Source organism: Tupaia chinensis, unplaced genomic scaffold, assembly GCF_000334495.1.
Source record: "Tupaia chinensis unplaced genomic scaffold, TupChi_1.0 Scaffold000361_2, whole genome shotgun sequence".
NCBI lineage: Eukaryota > Metazoa > Chordata > Mammalia > Scandentia > Tupaiidae > Tupaia > Tupaia belangeri.
In genome coordinates this window covers 2,263,153-2,286,868 of record NW_006159858.1, presented here as the reverse complement: position 1 = coordinate 2,286,868, position 23,716 = coordinate 2,263,153, and the positions used below count along the sequence as shown (strand labels likewise).

The following is a 23,716-nucleotide window of genomic DNA, read 5'->3' as shown; positions in this document are numbered from 1 at the left end:
CTGAAGGGGTTTATCTTTTCACATTTTTCTTTTCACTTACATCTGAAGTGAAAATTACTTACAAATTACAAGTAATTTAGAGATGTTTTTACGTATATAGGAGGATGTACATAGGTTATATGCAAATATACCATTTTATATAAGGGACTTGCACAGCTATAGATTTCTGTATCCTCAGAGTGTGGGGTGTCCTGGGACCAACCAATCTTCATGGATACCAGGGAGTGACTGTACTTCTCTTTTTATGCAGTTTCAGTAGTGTTCACTAATATTAGATCCCACAGCCTAGAGACACTGAATTGATGACAGTAATTCATTTAATAATTACTTATGAAGTACCTACAGTCTTTTCAGCATTGGGTTAGAAGATTATAATTGAACATGGTTTATATCAAGTATGATAATTAGAAAGTGTGAAAAATACTTTTGAGACCATAGATAAGCAAAATGGTGGCTGTAAACACAATATTTAGTGGGCAAAATTCAATTTAGTGGGCTCCTTCTATCTATGGAGAAGACAAAGAGTTGACCCAGGCATGTCATCCAAGAGAGGCTGTGTAATAGCCCCGTGGACCTCCACTCTGTGACTGTAACATGAGAAGGTTGGACTAACCTATTTACAGAGTGTGTTTCTCTTTTGCAGACACATCAGGTTCTGTGTTAAGTGCCTGCCATATATTTTCTCATTTTATCTTCACAATAACTACTTAGGTAAACTATTCTTATTCTGCTCTTTTTGATAAGGAACCTCAGATTTTGAGAAGTTAACAAAATGTTTGAGGTCACACAGCCTGTAAATGGGTGGAGCTTGAATTTGAACTCAGTTTTTTCTACCTCCAAGGCATGTCAATTGGCTTTTCCAGGACCTGCAGCACCAGTTAATGAAATCAGGTGAACCCTGTCCTCCCAGCTGGACTGAAAGCCCAGTGAGTGTGAGCTACACTGAACTGTTTCCTGTTTATCCTCGTCTTAGTACATAAAGAGGTACACAGTGATTGAAAAAGTTTTCCCCAAAACTGGGGATGCTGTCCAGAGATGCTCCAAATTCTGCAAACTTGGTAGTCAACATTATTGTCCCAGGAAAGACGAGTAAGTGCCTGAAATCTGAGGTCTTTTGTTAATTTCTGAGAAAGTGATGTACTGGTGACTTTCTAGTTCTAGAGAACCATTTGTGTCTGTGTTAGTTGTCAGAATTTTCATCATTAAAAACTGAAACTGAAATAAGTTATACTTGAAAATCAGAGAAAATCCCAAGTCATACATAGATAATCTACGTTTACTAAGAAAATCAACAAGGTACATAAAATGATTGTGTGACTACCTAAATATTCCTCAGCTTCACCTTGGATCCCAATAGTTTCATTTAGTAAAACTGGCTTCAAAAAGTTCAAGAAAAATAAGTATTATAAACAAACTATACTTGGGGTTCAAAAGATTTTTTGTACCAAAATAAACTTACGCTTTGATTCTACTTTCCATGAAATTTTTGAAGTCCCTGTATAGTTTAGATTCTAGAATGTTTAAGATTATCTAGAAAATTACGAAACAGGGAACCAGCAGTTAACATAATGGCTATGTCGCTGGACTCCCACATAGTCGACTGCGGTTCGCGTCCTGGACCCGGTGGCTTAAAACACGCCGGGCGCGTGTGCATGTGTGCCCAAGATCCCGAGAGGAGAATGGAGGAGAAGGAATTGCGGCGCGACTATCCCCCCGGGAGGTGATTTCTCGCTTTCTGTCTCTATGTCTCTCTCTGTCTGGTGAGTGCACGCGCCCTATAGCAAAAACCTCAAGGCATGTCAATTGGCTTTTCCAGGACCTGCAGCACCAGTTAATGAAATCAGGTGAACCCTGTCCTCCCAGCTGGACTGAAAGCCCAGTGAGTGTGAGCTACACTGAACTGTTTCCTGTTTATCCTCGTCTTAGTACATAAAGAGGTACACAGTGATTGAAAAAGTTTTCCCCAAAACTGGGGATGCTGTCCAGAGATGCTCCAAATTCTGCAAACTTGGTAGTCAACATTATTGTCCCAGGAAAGACGAGTAAGTGCCTGAAATCTGAGGTCTTTTGTTAATTTCTGAGAAAGTGATGTACTGGTGACTTTCTAGTTCTAGAGAACCATTTGTGTCTGTGTTAGTTGTCAGAATTTTCATCATTAAAAACTGAAACTGAAATAAGTTATACTTGAAAATCAGAGAAAATCCCAAGTCATACATAGATAATCTACGTTTACTAAGAAAATCAACAAGGTACATAAAATGATTGTGTGACTACCTAAATATTCCTCAGCTTCACCTTGGATCCCAATAGTTTCATTTAGTAAAACTGGCTTCAAAAAGTTCAAGAAAAATAAGTATTATAAACAAACTATACTTGGGGTTCAAAAGATTTTTTGTACCAAAATAAACTTACGCTTTGATTCTACTTTCCATGAAATTTTTGAAGTCCCTGTATAGTTTAGATTCTAGAATGTTTAAGATTATCTAGAAAATTACGAAACAGGGAACCAGCAGTTAACATAATGGCTATGTCGCTGGACTCCCACATAGTCGACTGCGGTTCGCGTCCTGGACCCGGTGGCTTAAAACACGCCGGGCGCGTGTGCATGTGTGCCCAAGATCCCGAGAGGAGAATGGAGGAGAAGGAATTGCGGCGCGACTATCCCCCCGGGAGGTGATTTCTCGCTTTCTGTCTCTATGTCTCTCTCTGTCTGGTGAGTGCACGCGCCCTATAGCAAAAACCTCTCCAAAAAAAAAAAAAGAAAATTATGAAACAGAAATAATAATAGCTATTTTCCATGAAGTGATCAATTATATGTACACAATAAATGTGTACATATACATATATATATATATATGAAAAACATCAGCTATATTAAATTGATATCTATAATTAAAAATGTTGAGAGAGATTTAAGTAAGTTTCAAATGGGACTCAATTTTCAGGGGAAATTATTTTGATAAATGTGACTGAGTTAAACCTAAGAAAGAACAAGTGAAAAATATATAAATGATACAGTACGATTTATATATTGTTAAGTCTTAAAAAGTAATGCCTTAAAATTTAATACTGGGGCCAGCAGGTGGCATAGTTAGGTGCTAGACTCCCACATGATCAACTGTGGTTCGAGTCTTAGATTCATGACTTGAAAACCATGCCAGGTGGGTGCATGCCCAAAATCCTGAGAGGAGAACAGAGGGGAAGGGATTGCAGCATGGTCAATCCCCCTGGAAGATGATTTCTCATTTTCCTTCTCTTTGTGTCTCTGTCTCTCTCCTCTCTGGTAAGTGCACACACCCTATAACAAAAACCTAAAATAATTTAATACTAAATCTAATGTCATTTTAAGCCCAATTAAGTAAAGATCTTTTTGTACACAAAAGTCCCTTTAGACTTTAAAAAACTTAACTGACACCTGTTATTCACCAAGTGCCTGGTCTGCCATGTACTCAACTTTATCTTGCAGAATGGCATACTGAGATTTACGAGGGCTAAGTGACTTGCTTAAAGTTATAGAGGTTATGTCCAGGATTTCCGTATGAACTTTAGGACCTGCTCAGAATCCAGTATCACTTTCCGTCTCCATTTTGGTCTATGGATTGCTTCTGACCGCAACGCTCCTAATCAAATAACCCTGTGTCTACTTACTGGCTTCTTCTTTAACTTTATCCATTTCTGCCATTAATGAAACTTCTTTGTCAATGATGCTGGAGGAAAATAAAAACAAAAACAAAAGCAAAGAAGGCTTAATCAAAGATGAACTTTTACTAAACGCTAGAAGTAAAAGAAAAGTTATTTTCATTAAACAAAATACCAAAATTTTCATAAATATTTCTATGCTATGATGCCAGCACCACACTTTGCCTCTCCAAAAACCAGGCAACATGGAAGGGCTGTTCCCAAGGATTACATAGTGACATCTGCTAATTAAATCACTGTCAATGAATCTAAAAAAAGGCTGTCAGACTTTCAGAACTGTGCTGCTTTAATTTAAATTTGGGAGTATTTTTGCCCTATACGTTGAGAAGTTCCAAGACAGTGTAAGTGTTTGGAAAGCTGATGCTCAGGTCAACGAGGGTCACAGTTCCCAAACTCTGTGTTCTAAGAGCCTGGCCAGGAGAGGGTGAGGTGGGCCTGATTCTGATGCAGATGGTACTGGTCCACATGTTGAAAAATATCACCTGGATTAAATCATCTTGTGCTCTATAATATTATTTTATGCCTTCTCATTCTCTCAAATAAGGATTTCAAGTGTCTAATGAACTTTTTCGGGTCAGGAAATGTATTTTTTGGTTAGTCCTCTGAAAAGGCTTTACTTGCATAAAAAGCAAACAATTACTCGTTTAAAGTTTCTCTCCCATCCTGGGCCCCTGGTTCCCTTCCCAGAAGCAAACCATAGTTACAAATTCTTTTTTTTTTTTTTTTTGAAAGATTTTTGCTATAGGGCTTGTGTGCTCTCTGGAGAGAGACAGAGAGACATAAAGTGAGAAATCACCCCCCGCCCCCACCGGCGGAGATGGCCATACTGCAATCCCTTCTCCTCTTGGGATTTTGGGCACTCATGCACACACACTTAGTGTGAGTTTCACGCTACCAGGTCTGGGACACGAACTGTGGTCAGCCATGTGGCAGTCCAGCAATGTAACCATTATGCCATCTGCTGGTCACCACTTCTTTATATGTATCATTTCACAGATTTTTATGTAGTGGGAAGAGATGAGTGAAAGAAGAGTCAGCAAAAAAGTTAGGGAGCTGTGTAGGAGTAGAGCCTGGAGAAATTCCCCATGATGGGGTGAGCACGGATGTCAGATATTCTTCCATTTTCATTCCATTCATCAATATTTCAATATATATCTCTACAACATAAGGACTTTTTGGGACCATACCACGCCACAGTATTTACTATAATACCTATAAATATTACCATTAATTTAATATTATCAAATATCTACTCAATATTCAAAATTCAAATATTCAATTGTCCCATAAATCTTCCTTAACAGTTTGTAAAGATTGAGACCTCAATAAGACCTGTTTATTGCAATTGGTTGAAATCTATTTTAATTTGCATGTTACTTCTCATCCCTTTTGTAATTTAATTGTTGTTTGTCTCGAAGAGGTCTGAATTTTGCTGATTATATCTCCACAGTATGATTTAACCTATTGTTTTGTATTTCCTATAAATTTGTTACTGGATAGAGAAATGTGATTGGATTTAGATTTGATTTTTTTCCCCCAGAAATACTGTATGTCGTAGCAGCATGCACATAATGACACAGCACATGAATCAAATTTTCCTTCTGAACAAAAACAATCAAAGCTGAATCTAATCAAACTTCTACATCTAACAACAAATTTTTAGAAAATACAAGGACATCTCTCTCTTTCATGATATTAGCACCCACTGATGATCACTGCCTAGATTAATAGAGTTTGCAAAATGGAGATACTCAAAATCTGCCTTCATTATTTCCTGGAGTTTTTCCATAAAGAAAAACTAGATCAACTATTTGGTTATCACGAAGGACAGTTTGGGTGGGTCGGACGGGATAAATGCTTGATTATCTTTTACTGATCTGTTTTCAAAATAATATGTAGTTATTTAGCTTCCTTTAAAGATCATAAGTTTCTTTTGCTTGCTTGCAGTTTAATTATGAATTCATATTTAACGTACTCCAGTACACTACAGTTATTACTCAGATTGTTACACCAGAGGAGCTTTTTGTTTCTCTCCAATCAGATGTACTTTTAAGATTTAAAGTGTATTGAGAATTTATTTCCCCCTAAGAATTTTGCAATAGTTATCAAGGTGAGACATGGTTTGTGGGCTGTAGCTATAGCCGTTTTGGGGCTCCAACTAGGTCATATAACCTGAACACCTGGGAACTGAGGACTGTGTGCTAAGGAACTCAGATCTTTCCAACCGGGAAATCCTACTGGAAAGTACTGATGTGTACAAAGAATGGCAAATTACCTAGAACTGGGCACTGAGCCTAGTTCATCAACTGTAGACAACATCATTTATCCCCATGACGCACGTGGCTTAAGGTCACTAGATATGATCAATTTGGTGTAACCATAATAGTAGGATACCTATACCTTATTTATTTTCATTACATAAGTATGACATCACCATGTCTTAAAAGAAGGTAATGCATGGTACTGAAACAGAGAGAAGGAAGTCTTAATTCCATCCCCTCTCCACCTCACACAGTTCACCCCTCCTTTAAGATCTCAGTGTTTCACATTTCTTTTTTTTTTCTTCCCAAAGACCATTGCGCACAAACCAGCATATATTTTGTAACTGTATAAAAATGCTGAATTAAGTGAGTAGGCTCTGCACTCTTATGATTATGAAGTATATTTATTGATAGCTTCTCTATCAGGTACAGGTACATAAATGCAGTCAAAAGAGAGGGGAAAAGTTGTTTTTTTTTTTTTTTTTTTTTTTTTACAATCTTCTTAAAGAAGAAATTTCCATCTTAGTTTAAAAAAATAAATGCTAATGTACAAAGTGTTAGGGAGATAATGTGAGAACATAGAGATTTGGGGTCAAGAGCCCAAATCACAAATATATGGTTAAGCTACTCTGCTTAAGAAGATGGTCTGGGGGCTGGCAGGTGGCATGGTGGTTAAGGGCACTGGACTTCCATATGGTTGTCCATGGTTCAAGTCCCAGACCTGGCGGCCTGCTTTCTTGCTTTCCCTCTCTTGCTTCTCCTCTCTTACGTGCTCTCTCTCTCTCTCTTTCTATCTCTTTCTGGTCAAGTTAAAATAAATAAATAAATAAATAAATAAACAAACAAACAAACAAATAAACAAACACAGTTAGTTAAATAAAATAGTTCTTTAAAAAAAGAAAAAGAAGATGGTCTGAATTTTTAATCCCTATAGAAAGGGAAGGGAGAGAGGAAAGTTGGGAGCTGCCTAAGGGTAAGAGTCTGGGGGAACCTCCAGTTGTAGGATGGGCACAAGAACTTTCTAGCTCCTATGCCATTGGAAGGTGAGTGCTGTGAGCCTTGCTTGGAATGCCCACATCTCTGTTATGCCTCGTGTGAATGGTCTAAGCACAGGTGGGTACATGCACATGAAAACTCAGACAGTGGCTGGGTTTCACCTCTGGGCCCAGGCAAGGCTGAACAGATGGGAAGATGACACATCCTAAAGGCTGAGTCTGAGAATGTTTGACTGCACTCCTACTCTCAGAACCGTACAGATATTGGAGAAAGCTTTGAACATCCATAGGACATGGAAAAGGAGCCCAAGACAACTCATTTGAAGCTTATGAGGCTGGGTGACTCCAGCTGATGTATAGATTGAATAATGATGGTGCTATAGGTTGCATGAGATACAACTGGGGATTAAAAAGTATTTCTTCTGAGCCAGCAGATAGTGTGGTGGTTAAGGTGCTGGATGCCCACATGGTCGACTGTGGTTCAAGTCCTGAACCTGGCAGCTTGAAAATCACACCAGGCACATGTGTGTATGTTCAAAATCCTGAGAGGAGAGGAGAGAATAAAGGAGAAGGAATTGAAGCATAGCCATCTCACTTGAAGAGTCACTTCTCACTTTCTTTCTCTCTGTCTCTATCTGTCTCTCTCTGGTGAGTACATGTGCCCGATAGCAAAAATCTGAAAATTAAAAAGACTCTTCCTATCCCTGTAGAGCCCATGTTCTTTTTCGGGGAGCTGAGAAAAATGTGAAAGGAACTGCACAAGTCACTGGAGAAATCATGAAAAACAGGGAAGAAAATGGTGATGACAAGAGGAGGAAATTAGGATCACTCTTCCCTGACCAACTAAGAGTCCCCAAGTTTTGAGAGCACGTATGACACACAACTAAGGCAAATGCATGTGACACAGGATTTTCCTATCCCCAGCTGTCCAGTTAGTGAGAGGGGAGCAGATTGCAGTGCGAGGTCTGGGTTAGGATTAGTTAAATAGGGTGTTCCAAGGACACACACCTGCCTCTCACACAAATGCCCAACCAAAGCATAGATCCTGGTGGCTGGGAATCCCATAGCCCGTGTGCATGGTGGATGGGGAGAATGGTACAAAAGAGGCCTTTGCTCATTTCTTTGACAGCTACAAAATAAAGCTACTATTTTTGTCAATTAAATTTGTTAAGATAATCTGTCCCTAGAAAGTTTATGAGATGGACTTTTGGGGTATAATATATACTCCCAGGTCTAACACATATTAAACAAAGCTGTATAATCAAACAATGGTTAGTTCAGGCCTTCTGGGCTAGCAACAGGAGGGATGAAGGTTTACACAATAAATTGTTAATCTGCTTAATGCACACACTCGAGGATGTAAAACCGCCTGTGAAGCTGGCATCAAACCATGCTTCCATTCCTCTGGGTATTTCAACAAAGGAAGACAGTCTGCAAGCATCTTAGTAATTCAAGCACTGCTATCTATGTATGACTGCTTTCGAAACTCATGTGCATAAAGGCGAGCCAATAGGATCTCTGCTGAGTAAGGACCCTGCTCTAAACTGAAGAACTGAAGCAAACTGAGACTGGGACCAGCTCGAGGCAGATAAAGCTGATTCTCCCTCAAGAATCTCAGTAAGGTAGAACTGAGTGTCCCTTGGGTTTTGCTTTCAAGGCAGCAGCATTGTTGGAGGGAAGAGCTGTGAGAAGCAGTTGTGGAGGACGAGGCATCACAGTAGGCTGAGCATTAGACAAAAAGAAGGGTCAAAGAGAAAGGCCGCATCTAAAATCTTCCAACTGCCCATAAAACCTGGGTGTCACATCCAGCTTAGTTTGGTGTAAAGGCAATTGTGGGTTTAGACTGTAAATTTCAAGTCATTATAACTAGGCTCACACACATCTTTATTAAATGAAATGCTTAACGCTACAATCAACACATTTTTGCCAACAAGAAATAAGTTGGTTTATTCCTATAGCGTAGAAATCTGTGCTTCAGGATTTGACTAACTCTTGGAAAGCATCTTCTGCATTCTGCTGGTTGTGAAAATGTTTTCCCTGCAAAAATGTGTCAAGATGCTAGAAGATGTGGTAGTTAGCTGGTGAGAGGTCAATGGCAGATAGGCAAAACTTTTTAGCCCAATTAGTTCAACCTTTTTTTTTTTTTTGAGAGATTTTCACTGTAGGGCGCGTGCGCTCGCCAGACAGACAGAGAGAGACATAGAGACAGAAAGAGAAATCACCCCCCAGGGGGGATGGTCACGCCGCAGTCCCTTCTCCTCCATTCTCCTCTCGGGATCTTGGGCACGCACGCACACGCACCCGGCGTGAGTTTTAAGCCACCGGGTCCGGGACGTGAACCGCGGTCGATTACGTGGGAGTCCAGCGACATAGCCATTACGCTAACTGCTGGTTCCCCCAATTAGTTCAACCTTTAAAGCATTGGTTGTGTGATGTACAGTCAGGTCTTGTCGTGGAGAACAACTGGGTCCTTTCTGCGGACCAATGCTGGTTGCAGGTTCTGGCGCTTCTCATCAATTTGCTGAGCATACTTCTCAGATGTGATGGTTTTGCCAGGATTCAGAAAGCCGTAGTGGATCAGACCCCAACAAACAGTGACCAGGACCTTTCTTTGGTGCAAGTTTGGCTTTGGAAAGTGCTTTGGAGCTTCTTCTTGGTCCAACCACCTAGCTGGTCATTACCAGTTGTTGTATAAAAATCCACTTTTCATTGCCCGTCACAATCTGATGGAGAAATGGTTCACTGTTAAGTAGAGGGTGACACTTCAAAATGACCTTTTTTTTTTTAATGCCGAGGGACCACAGAAAGGTTGACGTTGAGTTCTTCAGCAACTTCTCATGTAGATACATGGAGAATAAGTTTCTATGACTGCTCTCCACTGGCTGCTGTCAACCTCTGAAGGCTGGCTACTATGCTTCTCATTTTCAAGGCTCTTGTCTCCTTTGAAAAACTTCTTGAACCACTACTGCACTGAACATTCATTAGCAGTTCCTGGGACAAATGCATTGTTGATGTTTTAAGTTGTTTCTGCTGCTATAAGACCCATTTTGAACTTGAATGAGAAAATCACTAGAATTTGCTTTTGTCTAACATCATTTCATAGTCTAAGTAAGAAGTCATTAGCAGAAAAAGAGCAAGAAGTGTGCATTAAAATGGTGTATAACATAACTACATTTATTTATGAATCCAATATCAAATAGCAAATTTCAACAATGCAAAATTGCAATTACTTTTGCACCAACCTAATACCAACATCAGTGCCATCTGCAAGTCTCAAGGCTTATTGGATCTTCTTAAGAGGTACCAGGACAGAGATACATACTGATGTCTTGCTTGATGAAAAACAACTCTGCAGGGCCAGCAGGTGGCATTGTGGTTATGTCACTGGACTCCCACACATGGCTGATCATGGTTTGAGTCCTGAACCTGGTGGCCTGAAGCACATTGAGCTATGTGTTTGTGTGCCCAAGATCCCAGGAAGAGCATGGAGGAGAAAGGATTGTGGTATGTCAATCCCTGCAGGGTGATTTCTCACTTTCCCTCTCACTGTCTCTGTCTCTCTCTGGTGAGCGCACACACCCTATGGCAAAACCCTCTAAAGAAAAAAGAAAAAGAAAGAGAAAGAAGAAAAACCACTCTGCAGGTTGGAGGACAGAGGGTGCTTGGCAAAACTCTGGTTTGGAGTTAAGAGATATGGAGGGAGGAAGGAAAAATGAAAGGAATGACATCAGTGGGTTGACGGGTCACTGAAGAATCACAGTGATGTGGACTGCATTCCTACTGAGGAAGCAGGAAGGTCACTCACTTGCTTTTGAGGTACATCTGTGTGGACATGTATAAGCTTTTCGTTGCCCCAGAATGAGAGCTGGTCATTTCTAACACTTTCTGAATGCGTGTGGAAGCTCCATGCACTAGGTAGGATGCCAGCGCTTTACTACAGTGATCTCACTTGAGCTTTGTGACACCCCGGGAGTAATAAACCCTGGTCTCTCTTCACCACAGGACATTGGCACGTGCCCTTCCCTCTGCCTAAAGACAACTCCCCTGCCTAGCCACTATCTCTTCCCAACAAATTAACAGAGTCTTTCTTAATTTAATCAGCACTTTCAGAGAACACTGAGTTTTTGTTTTTTTTTTTTTTTTAGAGAGATTCTTTGTATAAGGTGCATTTATTCACCAGAGAGACAGAGAGACAGGAAGCGAGAAATCACCCTCAGGGGGATGGCCACACCGCAATCCCTTCTTTATTCTCCTCTTGGGATTTTGGGCACACATGCACATGTGCCTGGCATGAGTTTAAGCCACTGGGTCTCGGACTTGAACTGCCATCAACTACATGGGAGTCCAGTGATGTAACCATTATGCCATCTGCTGGATCCAGGGTAATACAACATTCTGTGAGACTAACTCACATGGAAGGTTCCAGGTTCGCATGCAGAGACCTCTGAACACCTGCCTATCACCTAGGGCTTGCTAAATCTGGGGGTGGATCATGGTGTGAAGACCTTGTAGAAGATGCTTACCTATCTCTCTCCACCTCTGTTTCTCATAGAAGAGAGAAATAAACTTAAAAAGGAAAAAACCTGTAAACTATATGATCTAAGTCTACTGTGGATTACTCAACGAAACTTCTTTTTCTTTTTTTTTAAGAGTTATTTTAAAGAGTTATCTAACTTTATTTATTTGTTTATATATTTTAATATGACCAGAGAAAGACAGTGCATGTGAGAGAGAGAGAGGGAGAGGGAGAGGGAAAGTGACAAAGCAAGCTGCCAGGTCCAGGACTTGAACTGCAGTTGGCTATGTGTGAGTCCAGCACCCTTAACCACCTTGCCACCTGCCAGCCCCCAGCAAAATTTTTTTGATAGTGACAAATAAGAGGGAAGATAACTGTATTCATTATTCTATGTCATAACAATAGAACTTATTAACTGCTATAGTATAGTGTATGTTTATGCAGAAATTAATATAATTTTGGATATGGACAGAATCTAATCATTTGAGACATAAGCATATGATAAAAAATATAATAGGATTCACCACATAGGGTTAGTTAAGCTCAGAATCAAAACAGGTAGTTGATGATTCTATTTGCAAATTGGAGTGATTTAATTATTAAAATTTGTGCTTTTTTCCTATCTTCTAAAATTCTAAATTTTGAATGGTTTTTTTTTTTTTTTTTTTTGAGAGAGGTTTTTGCTATAGGGTGTGTGTGCTCGCCAGAAAGACAGAGAGAGACAGAGAGACAGAAAGCGAGAAATCCCCCCTAGGGGGGATGGCCACACCGCAATCCCTTCTCTTCCACTCTCCTCTCGGAATCTTGGGGACACACGCACATGTGCCCAGAGTGAGTTTAAGCCACCAGGTCCAGGACTTGAACCATGGTCGACTACATGGGAGTCCAGCGACATAGCCATTACGCCAACTGCTGGTCCCTGAATGTTTTTTATTCTCAACAGTGATCCTCTATACTTGATGAAAATGCAGACCTCTTTAATTGGCTTTTCACTGGCCACTGAAAGTTCTCTAAATGGTTAATCGAAGGCCTGTAGAAGATGCAAGACACAGAACGGGTCCTACATAAATAGAACTCATTTAAAGCTCATGTTGACCTCACATGTTTCAGATGTGCCCTTATCTTCCAAAAACACATCTTCTCATTTTATCTAAACTGCCTAGGCAGTAAAATTTTATTTTGTTGCTATAAAAAAGCTTTTATTATCAAAGTAATAAGGTGTAAGGAGAAAGAGATTACCATGGCAAAATTTTTAGGGTTTATTATATAATTAATTACAGAGATAAAGTATCATTTTATAAAAATGCTTCTACTGTCTCGATTCCTTTCTATAGGAGACTAATAATAATAATAATAATAATAATAATAAATCCTCTTTAGGGGCCAGCAGGTGGTGTAGCGGTTAAGGCAGCTGGATCTCACATGGCTAAGTATGTGGTTTGAGTCCTGGAACCAGTGACTTGAAAAATACTCTGGGCCTCTGTGTGTGTGTGTGTGTGTGTGTGTGCATGCACACGCACTGGAAGTCCCAAGAGAAGGGATTGTGGTGTGGCCACACCCCTGGGGGATGTTTTCTTACTACCACCCCTACCCCCACACCCTAGGTATGTCTCTCTCTGGAGAGCAAATGCCCCCTATAGCAAAACAAAAAACAACAAAACAGAATGACAACCAAAACCCCATAGGAAACTCAGGTAGGAATAGCTTTGTCCTTTTCTGCTCTGTGAAAGACTTAACTAACTTTTGGGAACCAGCAGTTAGCGTAATGGCTATGTCACTGGACTCCCACATAGTCGACCACGGTTCACGTCCCGGACCCAGTGGCTTAAAACTCATGCCGGGCGCATGTGCATGCGTGTCCAAGATCCCGAGAGGAGAGGAGGAGAAGGGATTGCGGTGTGACCTCCCCCTGGGGGGTGATTTCTCGCTTTCTGTCTGTTTCTCTCTCTCTCTCTCTGTCTGGCGAGTTGTGTCGCCTATAGTGTAAACCTCCCAAAAAAAAAAAAAAAAAAAAAAAAAGGAAGAAAGACTTAACTAACTTGAAATCCAGAGACTAAGACAGACACTGAGGCACACAACTGCTTCGCCTGGAAACTTGGGCAAGCCAATGTTCTTCAAAAATCAAGATGGAAAGACAGGAAGGCAGCCACAGGACAGTAGGTGGTTGATAAGCTGGAGAGCAGAAGCTGCTTGTGGACACCGAGGAATGAAAACAGAATTTCAAAGGGAATGTAAAGAAATAAATCTGCAACAGCAGCCAGGGTCAGGTGGCTGCTGAGTCAAGAGTTAAAACTATTCCACAGTCCATCACCAATGGGTTTGCCTCTGGGAGACTGGCGTGAGAGAAATTGCTTGGGACCATCTGAGCCCAGACAAGTTTGCTTCAGAACCTTCTTGGGGATAAGATGCTTCAGATGAAGCTTCCTGACTCACCTCCTGCCAAGCAGGCAAAGCAGGTGAGAGCATCAGAAGACAAGAGCAGGAAGGGCAGAGGGAGCAGGCTACAAGAACCTGTAACCTCAGCCCCATGACAGAGAACTAGAGTAGGAGAAGGTGAAGTGCTGGGGAGATGGATGCTAATGAATGCTAGTAGACTGTTTCAGCCTTTCTGGCCTCTATTGCACAGCACAAAGCATGCAAGTAAGCGATAAACCTGAAATCAGGCTTCCCTGCATAAAAACTTTCATTACTTTCACTAAAGAGAAAAGAGTAATATTAAAAGCCTCCCACTGTGGGCTCTGCTCCTTCCTAGGTATGGCACAGGAGGAAGACTGTGACCCACAGCTCTGAGGATTGCCAGCTGGGCCCTGAGAGCCCAGTCATGCCTGAGGCTACCACGTGTGCCTCGGGCTGGGGAGTGCCATTTGCCCTTCCTTAGCTAGCGTGTGGGAAGAGGTTAGGCATCTGTATGATTTCCCTTCTGTGAAAAGATTTAGCCCACCAGGTGGAGGGCAGGAAAACGTGCTTCATACATTTAAGGCAGAACGGGCAGCTCCCATCGGCATCATTCCCAGTCCAGTTCCCAAAGCACTATCGGAAATTCAATGAAATGTGGGAAAGAATAAAGAAATGGAAAACAACTGCAGATACCAGAGACAGGGCGGGAGGAGCATGGGAAATGGCAGAGGGTGAGAAATAGGGGGACAATTATAAAGATATACGAGAAATGGAAGATTATTTGTTGATGATAACATGTATGATTAAGCCACTTCACAGTGTATTCTGGATGGGAAATTGCATTTTGTATGCTGTGGTGATGTTCGGTGAAAGAATGTAAAAATAAATAAATAAATAAATAAAGGAAAAAAAGAAATTCTTGGGCTCAGGGCAAAATTAGTCAGGGGCTTCAGCTCACCCATTTCTCAACCACTACAGCGGTAGTAGAGCTTCTTTCTAGTAGTAGAGCTACTACTAGAGCTTCTTTCCCGACTTGATGGCCATACATGCAGCCAGCCTGTGTGGTTTTCCACTTCCAGGGTCGGCAGGACAGGCAGCCCTACCTACAACAGCACCCAAGCTCTTGCATGCTGCCGATTTCTGTTTTTTCCTTTCTCTGTTCTGCTTCTCATCCTGTCCCTGCTCCTGTCCCCTGAATGCTAGCTACTCAGGTCACCACTCACCCCGTTTCCACGACTCCTCTTCTTTTACTTCCCACATATGTCCCTCTTCTGAAGTCCACCCCAGACGTGTTCCTCATGCTCTCCTCTCCACTTCCACTGTTGCTGACTTAGCCCTGGGCGCCTTCTCAAGTAATTGGCTGTTTATTTTATTATTTATTTATTGATGGCTCCGTGGCTGGAATTCCTAGGTCTGTTACCTACCACTTTATGTTTTTGCATTTGTTTTCACAACAATTTGAATTCTTTTCATAATTGGAAAAAATAATGATTTTTTTTTCCGCATGCAGCTGTGGTTAACAAATTGACCTAAAGGTATCTTAAATTCCCGTGTTATTTGGTAAACAAACACAATGCAATGTACATGTCTACAGCATGTATGCTGGGGTTGTGATAGGACCTTCTAAAAAGTTGCCTAACTAATCATGACTACCAGGAAACAGAACATGAGTGGAGCCTCAAAGCACGACCCAGGAGCAACATACAAAGCAAAAATCCCTCCACTGTTGACGAACATCAACCATCATAATCTATCAATCAAACTGAGCCCATTTTATTTCTATTTCTTTTACTGTGTTAATATTTGAGTCTGCACATTTCACGCTGGGATCGTACAGTGATGTGAACCACAGTTAATGAATATTTATTTCATCACACTGTCTGAGGTGCACTTCTGGAATGAGACACATGTAGATGTAGCATAAGGCTAACTTCTAAAATATAAAATTCTAGAGTTTTTCCAAATAGACATAGTTAATAATAATTTCTTTTTTAAGTACAAAGATTTCTTTTCTTCTTGAAAAAAATGTTTTTAAAAAGGTTTCTGCCATAGGGTGCATGTGCTTACTAGAGAGAGACAGAAAGAGACAGTGAGAGGAAAGTGAGGAATCACCCCCAGGAGAGATGGCCATGCCACTGTCCCTTCTCCTTTCTCCTACTGGGATTTGGGGCACATATACACATGGCATGATTTTCAAACCACCAGGTTGAACTATGGTCCACCATGTGGGAGTCCAGCACCATAACCACCATGCCACCTGCTGGCTTTCTTTTTGAAAATTTTAAAATAACAGAGTTGGAGTCCTGTAAAGTCTATAAATCCCACACTACCCACAGTTCAATGGAAAAAGTCTATATTCCTTATATACCTCTATTTAGAATTTTATACATGACTCTGCTTAATCATATAATTTCTTATCTTTGCTAACACTTCTTGGTTTGGTTTCCCTCCAAGGAGATCACAATTCAAGGAAAGTAACTTAACCATATTTCAGTTTCTAAATCTATAAAAATAATATGATCCCCCCATACACCCCCACAACACACACTCCGTTTTTAAAGCTATACCTATGGAAGGAGAAAGCAAACTAGTCTATCTGGGATGTTAATTGTTTTATACCACAAGGGTCCTAGAAGGTCCCTCCCTCCCACCTTACAGGCACACCCATGCACAACGCCAGCAACAGCATTTGCCGCCTAGCTTGTTGGCACCCACGGGACCTTGAGCTCTTTAGGAAAGAGACTGTTCTTTATCTTTCAGTATTTTCAGCAGTGCATCTTCAAGTGTGGTCCCCAGAACACTTACATTCACACTCACTGTACTTATTTGCTAAATGCAGATTCCTGGACTCTACCCCATGCCCACGGGACCAGATTCTCTGGAAGCACTCTTTTGTGAACTCGAAAGCTTGAGAAATCCAGCCTGGTAACATTCATGTATCCATTGAGGGAATGAATAAAGTAAGGGAAGAGTAAGGGCATGGAAAAATGTGGAAGGAGAGGGAAAGCTATTTTGGTGGTCACTTAGATGAGAGGTCCTGTTGACTGACTTTCCTCTTCATAAAGCAATGAACAGAAAAAGCTGTGATAAAATATCCACATGGTATAGCCATGAAACACTGCTTCTTAAATAAAGAGAAAGTTGGAGAAGGATAATGTTTTCCCAGTGTTAAGCGTAGAGAAAACAAAATTTCCTATAAATGCTACTCTGGAAGACAAGAGAATAACCCTAATTGAACATCTATCATGCGAGAGCAATTTTCTAGAATGATTTGGTAAATATATTATTTTGGATGTGAATTTTCACAAAATCCCTAGGAAGTAATACTGATACTCCCATTTTACAGCTGAGTAGAAGTTAAGAGACTCAACCAGCTTCAAAGCTAGAACATGTGGAGATTAGATTTAAATCCTACTCTAATTCAACATCCTATGCTTCCTAATTCTGTAGTTAATAAATATTGAAAAATGTGGCTTTTATCAGAATATGACATAGTCAGAATCAAACATTTATAGTTACTGGAAAATAATGTAGTAACATAAATATGAAACTATTATATAATGGTTCAAGAAGTCTGTGGAAAAATGGAATTAAAATATTAATTTCAGCTCTTATAGTTTATAGAGGGCCAGCAGGTAGCACGTTGGTACTCCCACATGGCTGAACACGGTTCAAGTCCTGGACCTAGCAACTTGCTTTCTTACTTTCCCTCTCTCTCTCTCTCTCTCTATCACTCTTTGGTCAAATTTAAAATAATAGTAATAAATGAAATTAAATAAATAATTCTTTAAAATATATTTGTTTATTTTGGAGCAACAACAACAATAACCAAAAAAAAAAAAAAAAAAAAAAAAACCCATCAAAAATAAAAAAAACATGGAAATGTTGGGGCCAGAAGGTGGTGCAGAGGTTAAGGTGGTTGAATCCCACATGGCCATGGCTGACTCTGTAGTTTGAGTCCTGGACCTGTCAAATTGAAAAATAGCCAGGTGTGTGTGTGTGTGTGTGTGTGTGTGTGTGTGTGTGCGTGCACACGCCCAGAGTCCCAAGAGGAAATGGAAGAGAAGGAGCTTTGGCATGGCCATCTCCCCTGGGGGAATGATTTGTTAGTTTCTCTCTTTCTTTCTCTCTCTCTCTGTCTCTCTCCAGTGAGTATATAAGCATTATAGTAAACTTAAAAAAGAAAAGAAAAGAAAAGAAAACCTGGGCCAGCTGGTGGCATAGTGATTAAGATGGCTGGATCCAACATGGATGACTGTTCAGTTTGAGTCCTCAGACCCAGTGGCTTCAGAAACACACTGAGTACATGTGCATGTGTGTCCAAAATCCCTAGAGGTGAATGGAAGAGAAGGGATTTCAGTGTGGCCATCCCTCCTGGAAGTTGCCTTCTCTCTCTCTTTCTCTCTGTGCCCAGTAAGCACACATGTCCTATAGCAAATTAAAAAAAAAAGATTAAGAAAACAGAAATCCACATTTTTAAAATGTATTTTCTGTGATCTTTTGAAGACCTTTTGTACTGACTTCAGATGCAGCCTTTCTATCTAATGTGATGCTGTCTTAGATGACAAATTGCCCAAAATGTCTTCTTTGTCTCATTTGTACTAGTGTGATAAATAGAAATAAGCTCTAAGATCCATTCTGAAATGAAGATATAGGATCTATCACTTTTAATATTATATTTTATATTTATACTAATATATGCGGACAAATTTGTTTTCTTTTTCCCAGTGAAAATGGATTGGACTATAAATACAAAAAAGGCCATACTTTAGTATCTTATGAGAATGTAGAGATGGAACAATCTGCTTAATTCCTTTTTATATTTCTACTCTATGATGAAAACGAACAATTCCTTTTCAGAAACATGTTACCAGGAGGGTTGATTGGTAGCTTTCGCTGGCTGAAAAGATTCAGCCATCTTTTCAGATTTGGAGCTGAGATCAGAATCAACTTCCTGTCCTCCAGCTCTTATTGTGGGCCTATTATTCTGAAAGGAGGCCGTGCTGAAAGCAGAGCTGGCTCCCAGTGCTGAGTGTGCGGGTAGAATGTATGGAGGTACTCCACCTAAGTAGCTCAGGGAGGCTTTGAATGCATGGTGCTATTTATGCAGGGTTCCTGGGGACTGTCCCTAAACTGAAAAGGCCAGTTTGGTACTTTCTGTATTTATCAATCTGCTCTTCCTTCATGCTAACTGATTCATTCGGCCCTTGCAGTGTCCTGGGGGGGAAAGATCTAATGCAGAGAAAAACCTCAGGGAGGGAAGAAAATAGGAAAAGAGAGGCTTTCACCTCTGAAGAGTGAGCTATATCTATTTAGAATGACACATATTCACAAATGAGGCAAGATTTGAAATACACTGTACCGCAGGGACTTGCCTTAGTCAGAAAGTCACAGGAACCTTGAGTTTCCTCATATTAGAAGGGATTTGCCCTTTTCACAGTTTCAGAATGGATCCTGGAGCTTGTTTCTGTTGATTGGACTGGTGCAGCGTGGGGAAAAGGAGTCATTTTGGGCAATTTGTCAGCTAGAGAGTAACAAAAACCATACACAGGACTCTCTTGAGGCATAAATATATTTATTAGCCTCTTTTATTATTGTCTCTTGGTATCCTTTCCAAGTGTGCATTCTTTGAATGTTCTGGAGTAATACTGAATAAGGGTGTGGGGAGAAGCAATGACGGAGCAAGTCTGGCTAATGTCCTTTGCATACTGCTGCAAGTCATGAACAGGTGGGCATTTAGAAAAAGCACTGGTTGAGAAAGGAAGAGATGAGCCAGGAAGTGTTCTTTGAACAGGTTTTGATCAAATGACGAACTCTACTAATTTCATAGCAGAATGATATAAAGGACTTTTACTAAATGTCTTAAAAATTTTTTAAACAAAATCCAAACTCTTAATTTTATTAAAAAAACAAACAAATAAACAAAAGCATACACCCCAAACTCTTCATTACATGTTGATCCAAGGAACTGGTAAAATCTAGTCATTGTTCATTTAACAGATCCCTGATAATTAAATAGGGAATTGAAAGCTTTGTAAAATTATTATATAACAATGCTAAGTGACTAAAAAGGCTTCTGACATCGACTCTATTATGGGTAATCCTATTATAAACGTGCCTTGTTGAATGAGGACAGCATCATCACTTTATTACTGTACAATTATACTAGTACAGCTATTCTGGACTCTATGGTGGGTGCTAGGAGCACTTATTATTTTAGCCACACTGGCTTTACAATGGAGTCTCTATTCAATACTCATCATTGTATCACATCATGTGATTGAACTCAAAAGCCAACTTGTTTTTTTTTTTTTTTTTAATTGTCAGAGGGCACATATGCTTATGCGTGTGAGAGAGAGCGAAGAGAGAATCCCCTAACCAAGTGTGGCCATGCTCCATTTCTCCATCTTATAGGACACTGGGCATGCATGCACATGTGCTTGGTGTGTTTTTCAAGCTGCTGGAGCTGGGATTTAAACTGCAGTCAACTCTGTGGGATCCAGCTCACTATGCACTATGCTTAAATGCTGTGCTGTGGGGACCCGCAAGTTTGCCTTTATCACAGCATGTATCACGTGACACAGACCTGATTTTAGGATTCATTTCACTAAATACATCACTTTCTATACTTATCTATCAAAGTACAGTTGACTCTTTAATGATGTGGATTGGGGCACTGACCCTCTTCCCTTGCTGTAAAAATATCCACATAACTCTTGACTCCTCAAAACTTATATATTACCCTATTATTGACCAGAGTCTTACCTATAACATAAACAGTTAATTAACAAATATTTCGTTATACAAGGGGGCTTCAAAAAGCTTGTGAAAAATGGAATTGAGTTTATTTTGATGCAAAAAAATTGGAAATTCATGCATTGCTTTTTCATAATATGTATTCCTATGAACCTTCTGAAGAACCCTTGTATGTATTAAATACTATTGTCTTACAATAATGTGAATTAGGGAAAAGAAAATGTGACTAAGAAAAATTATAAGGGAGCTGGCAGCACTAATGCACTACTCAAGAGAAGCCAAATTCCACTTGATGACTGAGGTTCAAATCCCCTGCTTGCTCAGCCTGAAACGTGCCGAGTGCATACAAGATCCAATGGGCTAGAGGACAGGAGGAAGGGGATCATGGTGTGACCAGACCTTATGGAGGTATCTCATATCTTTTTTCATATCTACCTATCATCTATCTATCTATTGATATATGTACACAAAAATCTTGTGAAAAATGGACTTGAGTTTATTTCGATGCAAAAAATATCTATATCTATAGATAGATATAGGTATAGATAGATAGAAATAGATAGATATCCATGTCCACAATTCTAATAATACTCCTAATTAAAAGAGAGTAATTAACTGGCCAACAAATATTTGTTCAATCACTGCTGCACCATAAGATATGCAAAGGACCTTCTGTTTCATTCCATTTAAATAGCACAAGGGCTGGCACATGTGAATATGTCACTGGCACTAGAGTAGTTGGACATGGGCCATGTATGCCCAGGAACACCAAGTAATACTGCTGCCTGGCTGAAGCCAAAGGAGAATAATAACCCCCAAACAGAGGTTTAATGGAACAATTCCCTACTGTATTTATCCTTACATGCCTCAGATCTTCATCCTAATCCTGGTCCCAACTGCGACATTTGGTTTTATTGCAAAATGAGAAAAAAGACTCAGGTAGAAATGAAATGGCTAATGAAAGTGACTGTCTATCATTAGTTACAACCTTCAGTTCTTAATTTTTCCATTTTCTTCTAAGGACTGAGCTGTATTCTGTAATGAAAAATTGACAAAAAAACAAAGCCTTCAATTTTCTACACTTTAATGTGATTGTTTTTCTGGTCTTGAAGAAGCAAAAATGTAATTTGACCTTTCAAATGGGTAACTAGAAGGTTTATGTTTCAAGCAGTATGGGGGAAAAGACTTCCTACTGCACTGATACAAAGAGAAAAGACACTATGGTAGGTTCTGGGAGAACTTAAGTGATAGGAAAGGAAAATTTCCTTCCTCTTATTTCCGCTGATAGGTTAGGAGAGCAGGCTGGAAGTGGACAGATGCCCAGGGACATTATAAAAGGAGGAGTCTCTGTCCTTCCCTCTAAAACAAGAGCAGAACAGGTAGTAGGATGCACTTTGCATTTTTTCCCCCCCCGCCCAGGCTTTCCCAGCACTATTGACATCTTGGGGCAGATAATTCCTCGTTATAGGCAAGGTGGGAGAAGTGGACCTGTGCATTCAAGGATGGTTAGCAGCCTCCCTGGCCTCTACATACCATGCTGGTAGCACTCCCGCTCTACAGCTGTCACAATCAAAAATATTTCCAGACCGACTGCCTCCTGGGGGACAAATTCATCTCATTGAGAATCACTGCTCTGGCCTGAGACATATCACTCAGTTTGCAGGACTCTCAATCAGTGATTTTCAACCTCAGATGCTAACCTAATTACCTGTTTTTATCTATTTTGTTTTGTTTTAAATCTATTCTTGGGACCTTTCTCGATCAGTGAAATCAGTATTCCTGGAGGTGACACTGAGGCAAGGGATGGCCACAAAATACTAAGAGTTTTTAATGATAGTGTACACACATATACTTTAGTATGGAGAAAAGGGAATATTAATTTACAGGTATCATCTTTCAATGTGGAGTTATTCACAAAGTGAACAAACAAACAAACAAAAAACTGAAAGGACACAGAAAAACCATGCCTTTAGCTTTGTATGAATAGCCAGGTATTATACAAAAGCAGGTGATGGTTTGGACAAAGTGGGAGGAAAATCCAGCTAAGAATCTTGTTGTGTGATAATCCTGCAAAAGTGAAGACAAATGATCTTATTTGGACTCTAACTAAAGTGGCTCCAAGGACATATGCTTCGACAATTTCATATCATTTGGGCATTCAGGGAGCAGCGAGCTGAGAATATGGGACAGCCTGTCACATAGGTTGTTCTGAAGTGCAACAGCCCCACTGGCAATTTCCCATTTGGGAGGCCTTCTCGAGTTCACATCCTAGAAAAAGGACACAGCATTGAAAATGTCACCATGATGATATCGGCTCGGTGCGTGGGCTACCCTGTGGACCACCCTGATAATCAGTGCCTGATTTTGCTTGGCTACTAACAGGGCTTCAGTAGCAGATGAGAGGGGTTGGAGGGATGCCAGAAGATGAATAAACTTATCTTAAAACAGCTTGTTTTTCAGCCTAAAATTCTCAATTTCAAGTTATTCTTTTGGCTGGGGGAGAGACTCTCAACAAAGCATTTGTTAACAATGTCACTTTGGGAGTGTGAACACATTGCCATGAAAGGCTGAGGTTAAGGGACTGCAGGTGGTGTGGTGGTTAAAGGTGCTGGATTCCCACATGGCCAACCGCAGTTCAAGTCCTGGACTGCTTTCTCACTTTCTCTCTCTTTGTGTCTATCTCTGGTCAAATTAAATAATAATAATAGTAATAATAATAAGAACAACAAAGAAAATTAGATAAAATAATTCTTAAAAAATATTTTTTAAAAAGGATGAGGTTAGGAGATACACAAGACAGATGAGTTTCAATGACTGAAAAGAAGGAAAGAACAAAAGCATATATGGGGACACAATAGTGAGTACTTCATAGATTGAGGTGTTGGGATAAGGAGCCCTGGCCTGCAGGGGGCAGCAGGAAGTTCACCCTCCCTGTGAAGAAGGAAACTCCAAGATAAAGCAAAGGCTCAGGGTGGGGGAAGCTGAAACTCTTGACCTACTTCCAAATTCTGCTTGGGTTAGACCTGGCATGGTTTCAGGAAAAAAACACAAGTTATAGCAACATTTCTGGCTCCTTTATACAGAACACATAT

The 23,716-nt window shown here is 40.3% G+C and overlaps 1 protein-coding gene across 4 annotated transcripts in view; it reads right to left on the bottom strand.

The window, feature by feature from the left end:
- SPATS2L (spermatogenesis associated serine rich 2 like) overlaps positions 1-23,716 on the bottom strand; it is a 226,670-nt gene that overhangs the window by 15,939 nt on the left and 187,015 nt on the right. For all 4 annotated transcript variants that reach the window (XM_006152991.3, XM_014589532.2, XM_014589531.2 and 1 more), the window contains one exon: positions 3,649-3,707. In XM_006152991.3, coding sequence (XP_006153053.1) covers positions 3,649-3,707 — 59 coding nt within the window. The remainder of the gene's footprint in view (positions 1-3,648; positions 3,708-23,716) is intronic.